This window comes from Salvelinus fontinalis, chromosome 4, assembly GCF_029448725.1.
Source record: "Salvelinus fontinalis isolate EN_2023a chromosome 4, ASM2944872v1, whole genome shotgun sequence".
Taxonomy (NCBI): domain Eukaryota; kingdom Metazoa; phylum Chordata; class Actinopteri; order Salmoniformes; family Salmonidae; genus Salvelinus; species Salvelinus fontinalis.
In genome coordinates, this window is record NC_074668.1 from 65,301,460 (window position 1) to 65,310,800 (window position 9,341).

Below are 9,341 nucleotides of genomic sequence, written 5' to 3' on the forward strand. Positions count from 1 at the left end.
AATCGGGTTGAGGTCAGAACTCTGACTGGGCCACTCCAGAAGGCGTATTTTCTTCTGTTGAAGCCATTCTGTTGTTGATTTACTTCTGTGTTTTGGGTCGTTGTCCTGTTGCATCACCCAACTCCTGTTGAGCTTCAATTGGTGGACAGATAGCCTAACATTCTCCTGCAAAACAACTTGATAAACTTGGGAATTCATTTTTCCGTCGATGATAGCAAGGTGTCCAGGCCCTGAAGCAGCCCCAAACCATGATGCTCACTCCACCATACTTTACAGTTGGGATGAGGAATTGATGTTGATGTGTTTTGCCTTTTCTTCTCCAGACATAGTGTTGTGTTCCTTCCAAACAACTTAACTGTAGTTTCATCTGCCCACAGAATATTTTGCCAGTAGCGCTGTGGAACATCCAGGTGCACTTTTGCAAACTTCAGACGTGCAGCAATGTTTTTTTTGGACAGCAGTGGCTTCTTCCGTGGTGCCCTCCCATGAACACCATTCTTGTTCAGTGTTTAACGTATCGTAGACTTGTCAACAGAGATGTTAGCATGTTCCAGAGATTTCTGTAAGTCTTTAGCTGATACTGTAGGATTCTTCTTAACCTCATTGAGCATTCTGCACTGTGCTTTTGCAGTCCTCTTTGCAGGATGGCACCTCCTAGGGAGCGTAGCAACAGTGCTGAACTCTATCCATTTATAGACACTTTGTCTTACCGTGGACTGATGAACATCAAGGCTTTCAGAAATACTTTTGTAACCCTTTCCAGCTTTATGCAAGTCAACAATTCTTTATCTTGCCTCCCGGGTGGCGCAGTGGTCTAGGGCACTGCATCGCAGTGCTAACTGCGCCACCAGAGTCTCTGGGTTCGCGCCCAGGCTCTGTCGCAGCCGGCCGCGACCGGGAGGTCCGTGGGGCGACGCACAATTGGCATAGCGTCATCCGGGGTAGGGAGGGTTTGGCCGGTAGGGATATCCTTGTCTCATCGCGCTCCAGCGACTCCTGTGGCGGGCCGGGCGCAGTGCGCGCCAGCCAAGGGGGCCAGGTACACGGTGTTTCCTCCGACACATTGGTGCGGCTGGCTTCCGGGTTGGAGGCGCGCTGTGTTAAGAAGCAGTAAGGCTGGTTGGGTTGTGCTTCGGAGGACGCATGGCTTTCGACCTTCGTCTCTCCCGAGCCCGTACGGGAGTTGTAGCAATGAGACAAGGTAGTAATTACTAGCGATTGGATACCACGAAAATTGGGGAGAAAATGGGATAAAAATTAAAAAAAAAATAATAATAATAATAATAATAATAAAAATAAAAAATAGAAAATAAAAAAAACAATTCTTTATCTTAGGTCTTCTGAGATCTCTTTGTTCGAGGCATGGTTCACATCAGGCAATGCTTCTCGTGAATAGCAAACTTAAATGTTGTGAGTGTTTTTTATAGGGCAAGGCAGCTCTAACCAGCATCTCTAATCTCGTCTCATTGACTGGACTCCAGGTTAGCTGACTCCCGACTCCAATTAGCTTTTGGAGAAGTCATTAGCCTAGGAGGTTCACATACTTTTTCCAACCTACACTGTGAATGTTTAAATTATGTATTCAATATAGACAACAAAAATACAATAATTTGTGTGTTATAAGTTTAAGCACACTATGTTTGTCTATTGTTGTGACTTAGATGAAGATCCGTTCAAATTTGATGACCAATTTATGCAGAAATCCAGGTAATTCCAAAGGGTTCACATACTTTTTCTTGCTACTGTATGTCTTCAACCTGAAATTTCAAATGAATTCACCTCTAGTTTCTCATGTCGTGACCTAGAATCTTAGTCGGGATTTATCTAGAATCTAAATTCATGCATATCAGTTGTCCTAGATATTTGAGACATGCATCACGGATTTGCTGATCAATCTCCCTGAGACCGTGGGTGTAGCCTTACCACAATGTTGTTGGGATCCATTGACTCCACTGAGTCCAGGAATTTGAACTGAATCTGCTGGTAGTCTCGGCTGTGCTCGAAGGTGAAGTACTGTAGACCATCCCTGGACTCCAGTAGGGTCATTGAGATACCTGAGGGAGGAAATATTACGGACAGTATTATTCTATGTGAGTTACATGCAATGACGTATATAAACCCTGGATTGCTGATGCTATGTATTGCCCATTCAGAGGCTAAGTTTCTGCAACTGGCTCCTGGACTTCCTGACGGGCCGCCCCCAGGTGGGGAAGGTAGGAAACAACACCTCCACTTCGCTAATCCTCAACACTTGGGCCCCACAAGGATGCGTGCTCAGCCCCTTCCTGTACTCCCTGTTCACCCATGACTGCGTGGCCACGCACGCCTCCAACTCAATCATCAAGTTTGCAGACGACACAACAGTAATAGGCTTGATTACCAACAATGACGAGGCAGTCTACAGGGAGGAGGTGAGGAGTGTGGTGCCAGGAAAATAACCTCTCAATCAACATCAACAAAACGAGCATTAATAAATGCATTTCTATAGCTTCCAAAATCTTTTTTATTTTTTTTATTTTTTACAATTGAGGAGGAGTACCAAGATGGCTGCGCGGTGGCTTCAATACAGCGCCCCATCAGGTATCCAGGATTTATACACATTATTGGTTAAATGTGTGTACAGTTGCAGTATGTTGAAATTGCATCAATTTGATATAGATGTGTATGTGGAATAAAGATAATGATAAGACAATTCGATATATAGCTATACAGTGCATTCGGAAAGTATTCAGACCCCTTGACTTTTTCCATATTTTGTTACGTTACAGCCTTATTCTAAAATTGAATAAATAGTTTTCTCCCCTCAATCTACACACAATAGCTCATAATGACAAAGCAAAAACACGTTTTTAGAAATTTGAACTATCACATTTACACAAGTATTCAGACCCTTTATTCAGTACTTTGTTGAAGCACCTTTGGCAGTTATTACAGCCTTTAGTCTTCTAGGGTGCACTTGTATTTGGGGAGTTTCTCCCATTCTTCTCTGCAGATCTGTGTCTGTGTGCTTAGGGTCGTTTTCCTGTTGGAAGCTGAACCTTCGCCCCAGTCTGAGGTCCTGAGCGCTCTGGAGCAGGTTTCATCAAGGATCACTGTACTTTGCTCAGTTCATCTTTCCCTTGACCGTGACTAGCCTTCCAGTCCCTGCCACTGAAAAACATCCCCAAATCATGATGCTGCCACCAGCATGCTTCACGGTAGGGATGGTGCCAGGTATCCTCCAGACATGACGCTTGGCATTCAGGCCAATCTTGGTTTCATCAGATCTGAGAATCTTGTTTCTCATGGTCTGAGAGTCTTTAGGTGCCTTTTGGCAAACTCCAAATGGGCTGTCATGTGCCTTTTATTGAGGAGTGGCTTCCATTTGGCCACTCTACCATAAAGGCCTGATTGTTGAAATGTTTTTGTACCCTTCCCCAGATCTGTGCCTCGACACAATCCTGTCTCTGAGATCTACGGACAATTCCTTTGACCTCATAGCTTGGTTTTTGCACTGACATGCACCGTCAACTGTGGAACCTTATATAGACAGGTGTGTGCCTTTCCAAATCATGTCCAATCAATTGAATTTACCACAGATGGACTCTAATCAAGTTGTAGAAACATCTCAAGGATGATCAATGGAAACAGGATGCACCTGATCTCAATTTCGGTCTCATAGCAAAGGGTCTGAATACTTATGTGAATAAGGCATTTCTGTTTTTTATTTTGAATACATGTCTATAAATCTATTTTCGCTTTGTCATCATGGGGTATTGTGTGTAGATTGATGAGAAAAAAATATTTAATCATTTTTAGAATAAGGCTGTAACGTAACAAAATGTGGAAAAAGTCAAGGTGTCTGAATACTTTCCGAATGCACTGTATATATTTAAGTGGAATAAAAATTGCAATCTGTCCCATTCATTCCATGCCCATGTACAGTATAGCACCCTAGAATTTGAATGAACACATTTTGAGCTAAGGAGAGGGAAGCATTTCACGGTGACATAGCAGTCCTGGTGTACCACATTCAAGCCAAGGCATTGAGACCACTCAAAAAGTAAGAGGTAAAAGATAAAATCACCCATCTATATTTTGGACTGGAAATTTTATTTCCCAGACCAAATCTCCAGTCAGGTGATTGCATAAGCCTTGAGTTTGGGGGAGCTTTAACACCCTGAGGAGCAGCTAACACTAACATAACAGAGACCCTGATTCTTCTCCAACTTCCGCTCTGGGTTAAACAGCCCAGTATCCCACAACACCAGGGGCAGTATGGACCCAAACATAAATGGACTCTTTCCCAAACATCAATAGAGTCTTTGAGGTCGAGGGCTAAGCAGCACTTGATTAATGATATGTGGTGATTGGACTGTTTTTTAACAAGACGTCATAGGGCAACGTTTAAGAACACAGCCTTTAGTGTGATCCTACCCAGAAAAGCTGTCTCTGTCAAGCAAGGCTTCAGGCTGACCACTGCTGTTAACATGTACTTTCTTCTGCTGATACTCTTGATTGGTTATATGCTACCCAAACTGAGTCCCACAGATGACAATTCTGAATATGGTAATGTCTTCTTGTTGCTCAACACAGAGGCACCAGCACAAGGAGATGGGGATTAAAATAAGCATAATTGATTAAATCCTAATAAATAGAAACTGGCATATCAAAATGTATTTCAGAGAACTGGAGCTACAGTAGAGGAGAGACTGACTGCATCACTACATGTCTTTGTGAGAGGTATTGACGTGTTGAAAGCACCAAACAATCTGTTCAAACAGCTAACACACAGCTCAGACACCCATACATACCCTACAAGACATGGCACCAGGGGTCTCTTCAAAGTCCCTAAGGCAGGGGTCTCCAACCCTGTTCCTGGAGAGCTACCCTCCTGTAGGTTTTCGCTCCAACCCCAGTTGTAAATAAGATGGTTCAGTTTACCAACCAGCTAATTATTAGAATCAGGTGTGCTAGATTAGGGTTGGAGTGAAAACCTGCAGGATGGTAGCTCTCCAGGAACAGGGTTGTAGAGGCCTGCCTTAAGGCCAGCACAGAGGTTGGGAAACGCACAGTACTTTATAGAGCCAAGACTACATGGAACTCTCTCCCACATCAGGTAACCCAAACTAGCAATAAAATCAGATTTAAAAAAACATAAAACAACACCTCACAACAGGGACTGCGAAGAGACACACACACATTGTAATATTGTACATTTTAGACTGTACATTTGTAATGGTGGAGCAGTGTGAATTTGTATAGCACACAATGTTTGTTGTAATGTAATGATTTATTTATGATGTAGACTATTGTTTTGATGTGTTGTTTTGTAGGGTTGGGCAGTATCCAGATTTTCTTACCGTCATACCGTTTGTTTTACCATATCGGGGTATACGGTATTACCCGAAATGCACATAAGGGGCGCTATTTCAAATAATAATGAATATAAATATGTATTTATTTATTTACACACAAAACCATTTAGGCAACATGGACCCTGATCCAGGAGGGGATTGAATGTGTCTTCTGTAACCAAGAACCTTGATCTTGACATCTAGCCACTTAGCTAACAAGTTAGGAAACCAAATGCATAGCTGGAGCCCTGAGCTGGATATAATTTCTTTGACACATCTTAGATTTCTTATAGTAATACTTAAATTATATTTATAAGCAGTGAAGTAGTACGCAACCTCACGAGGCAGGGGTGCCCTTAACCCAAAAAAGTATTTTTACATTTTTTTAATTATTCATTTCTGAACGGTATTGAAAATCATACTTATTTTGAAATATTTAGAAATAAACCATTTATACTGCATACCGGGGTATCGCCCAAGCTTATTTTTCTGTTCCTGTTTGGACCCCAGGAAGAATAGCTGCTGCCTTGGCAGCAGCTAACGGGGATCCTGTCATGCCTCTCGATTGTTTACATGAACTTAATTTATGCCCTCATACTTACAGTATTTTACTGTATGAGGTAGGGCTAACCTCAGTTAGTCGACTGGTCGATTGTTTGGTCGACCAAGATTTCTTTAGTTGAGCAGAAGCAAAATCATTTAAAAAAATAACAATCATGCTGTACAAGACACCTGTCTGATTTGCGCCTGTCTGAGTGGACTGATCCATTGTGGAGGCCGTGGGGATGGAACAGCTCATCAGTCTAAGACGTGATACTAGAATTGTATATGCTTAGACTACGTAAGAACAATGGTGCAACAAAAATAAAATCATATTATAACAAATGTGCTTTCTCCTGCGTTGGACAGTGGTCGCTGTCTGCGGTTCTGAAACATCAGTGCGCTGTTGAAATGGCGCCTTTTCCTAGACCATGTTGCTAATAGCAAAGTTAACCTGCATATTGGTGTTGATAACAATGCAACAGAGGCAGCAGCAGAGTTAGGAGATGAGAAAACAGCCCTAAGTGAGAAGAGAGGAAACCTCAACTTAGTTAGGTATATAATCAATAGCCTAACTGTTAAATGTGCCTGGCTTTATAAATCATCCATATATATCTACAGAAATAAGGCAGTTCCTGCTTCTGTTGCCTGTTAAGAGTGTTTGTCTAACGGTGTTTGTCTTACGGTGTTCAGAGATTGTTATAACCAATTTATTGATGTGATTATGATATGCTATATGTCAGGCCCCATTGGTCACGTGCATGCGAAGCATACATGTGTCACGTAGAGAGAGCAAGGGTTGAGGGAATAGGGAATGTTTTTCCTAAACAAATGAGGTATTTCGGTAACATAACTTTTCAGTCAGAAATGGCTTCAGCAACGCGTACAGTGCTATACACACTGTTGATGTGTGTCTTTGTGTGTCTTAAATATTTAATCAAACAGTTCGCTTAAAGCATCAGACAAGCTCAGTGCATATAGTTGATTTAATTAAAACACATAGCACGTGTCTCTCTCTCTCTCTCTATATAATTATTATTATATATTTTTTAAATGTAACCTTTATTTAACTAGGCAAGCCAATTAAGAACAAATTCTTATTTAAAATGACAGCCTACACCAGCCAAACCCGGACGACGTGGGCCAATTGTGCGCCGCCCTTTGGGACTCCCAATCACGGCCGGTTGCTGATACAGCCTTGACTCGAACCAGGGTGTCTGTAGTGACGCCTCTAGCACTGAGATGCAGTGCCTTAGACTGCTGCGCCACTCGGGAGCCCAAAATATATGGAAAAATGCACGTTTAAAAATGTAGACCAATCGATTGCTCGAAAGAACATATGACTCTTGGTTGACCGATCATTTTTGGGGTTGGGGACAGCCCTAGTATGAGGGCATTATCTTTTGTTTTGTGACTTTGTCATGGGAGATACTTAATTACATTTTAATCCACAAAAACATTTATGTTAAATGTTGCATAAATAGTATGTATTCACAAGGCTTTCAGCGTTCTGAGCGATGCCGAGTGTGAGACGTTGAGTGTAGGTCTGACCTGGGCGACTGAAGCGTGGCCAGGTGTCTTTAGGGATGGTCATCCAGGTGCTGCGATGGAACTGTCTCTGTCTCTGACGAGGTCTGAGGAAAGAATGAAGAGATGGCCTTACACTGTAACCTTTAATAGTAGTAGTCCCACTGATAAGGAGTTCTGTGAAGATCTTACCTTTGATCTCCAAGAACTGCTCGAGCTCCAAAGTATCTCTTCAACTCCGTCTCAGGATTCAGGTTCCTAACAAACAAAATAGGGTATGTCCCAATAAAATGTATCACTGATAAATTACTGCCATAAATTAAGTATATTATGATTGTATGACGTTGCCCCACTAAGAGACCTGATGTCTGATTGGCTGCTGTGCTGTTAACCTACTCACCTGTGTTCCACATAGAGTACAGGCCTGTTGTCTGAGGCTCCACAGCCCTCACTCTGCAGGGTCAGTCCATTAGACTGCTCTATGGTCTCCAGCAACGCGTCAATATCTTCCCCAGCTCCCTCCTGACAACCACACATAAGACAGAGCAGCCTATGTGACCGAGTGAGACGGCATCAGGGCAGCACCCCCATAGCCTCAATACATAATTAAATGCTGCTAAAGCAAGTGGTTAATATGGCAATGTGCACAACAGTGCCCTCACATTGGGGGACATATGTGTAAGTGATTTGTCAAGATGGACTGTATACCTGTTTATCTCCTGTACTGTTCTTTTTCTTCTTCTTCTTCTTTTTCTTTTTCTTGCTCGCTTTATCTCCGGACTGACATCATAAGAAAATAAAAACTATTAGACAACTCTTCAAAACATTTAGACTAGATCAATCATCCATAATAACAACAAGACTGAGGAGGAATGGGGCTCACAATACCCCATGAAACTGTAGAGGCTACAGTGCATCAGGGCGTCCGTCTCTTTCCTCACCTTCGCAGCACCTGTCTCAGGCTGTGCATCTCTCTTCTCTGTTTCCCCGCTGTCACTCTTCTCCTTGCTTTCATCACCATTCTGTTCTTCTGGCTTCACTGTGTCTTCATCCGTCGTGGCTTTCTCTGCTTCATTCTCTGCGTCACATATCTGCAGTGACGTGGTTCCAGCAAGGACGGAAAGGCTCAGGTTAAGGTTGTATATCAGAGATTAAATCTCTACATTGCACAGTTTTAATTCATCCCTGGTCAGTCTCTGCCTTGATTTCTTGCCATTGGGATTCCAACCTATCATCGTGACATTCATATGGTCAAGGCAAGGGGGTGTACTGTATGACTCCTGTCTGGCCAGGCAAAATCGGTTAGTCAGTATAATGCTGGTTTGATTTGTTGACAGTCTGCATATGTCAATGTGTCCTGCTGCTTTTTTCATTGACTAGCATAACAAACTAGCTAGCTATGTCACACAGTTATGTAGCCTAGGGGATGGAGCTACGTGGCAGTTAGCGAGACATTTCGTAAACATTTTGCAATGTGTGTTAGAAAAAGAGAAACACTCCACCAGTTCGTAAATGTTGCTCAAGTTTTTCTTATTCTTCTTAGCTTTTCTGATGCTGCTCTTAACAGTCTGGAGAACAGCTTCATCCGGTTCCTCTTCTTCTTCCTCAACATCCGCAGCCTGCTCCTCTGGCCCTTCACCTGGCACAAGATCCCCGAGGTCCAGGGCCTCCTGCCCCCGCTGTTTCCCCTTCAACCTCCTCAGAGCACGACTCGACATCTTCCCGGGACACAGTTGTCACGAAGATGGGTTATGGTTCAGCTGGGATTTGACCCAGCTTCAACCATAAACAACATGAGCAAAATACGCATGCCAAAGAGTTTATTCTACGGGTGCTCCATGTAGACAATCTTGGTGCATGCCAACTATTTTCGTTTTGATAATCACAGTTCGCTGCCGTTTACCTTTGTACCACTGGGCAGCAGTAGTGCGTAAGGAC

General features: G+C 42.9%; 1 protein-coding gene across 1 annotated transcript in view; it reads right to left on the minus strand.

Moving 5' to 3' along the window:
- LOC129854195 (transcription factor 25-like) overlaps positions 1 to 9,280 on the minus strand; it is a 37,525-nt gene extending 28,245 nt beyond the window's left edge. Inside the window, exons 1-7 of the mRNA XM_055920986.1 lie at positions 8,906 to 9,280; positions 8,345 to 8,494; positions 8,112 to 8,183; positions 7,804 to 7,925; positions 7,596 to 7,661; positions 7,428 to 7,510; positions 1,924 to 2,054 (exon numbers count right to left, since the gene is read on the minus strand). Of these exons, the coding sequence (XP_055776961.1) occupies positions 1,924 to 2,054; positions 7,428 to 7,510; positions 7,596 to 7,661; positions 7,804 to 7,925; positions 8,112 to 8,183; positions 8,345 to 8,494; positions 8,906 to 9,121 (840 nt within the window). The 5' untranslated portion in view covers positions 9,122 to 9,280. The remainder of the gene's footprint in view (positions 1 to 1,923; positions 2,055 to 7,427; positions 7,511 to 7,595; positions 7,662 to 7,803; positions 7,926 to 8,111; positions 8,184 to 8,344; positions 8,495 to 8,905) is intronic.
- Positions 9,281 to 9,341: the final 61 nt, after the last annotated feature.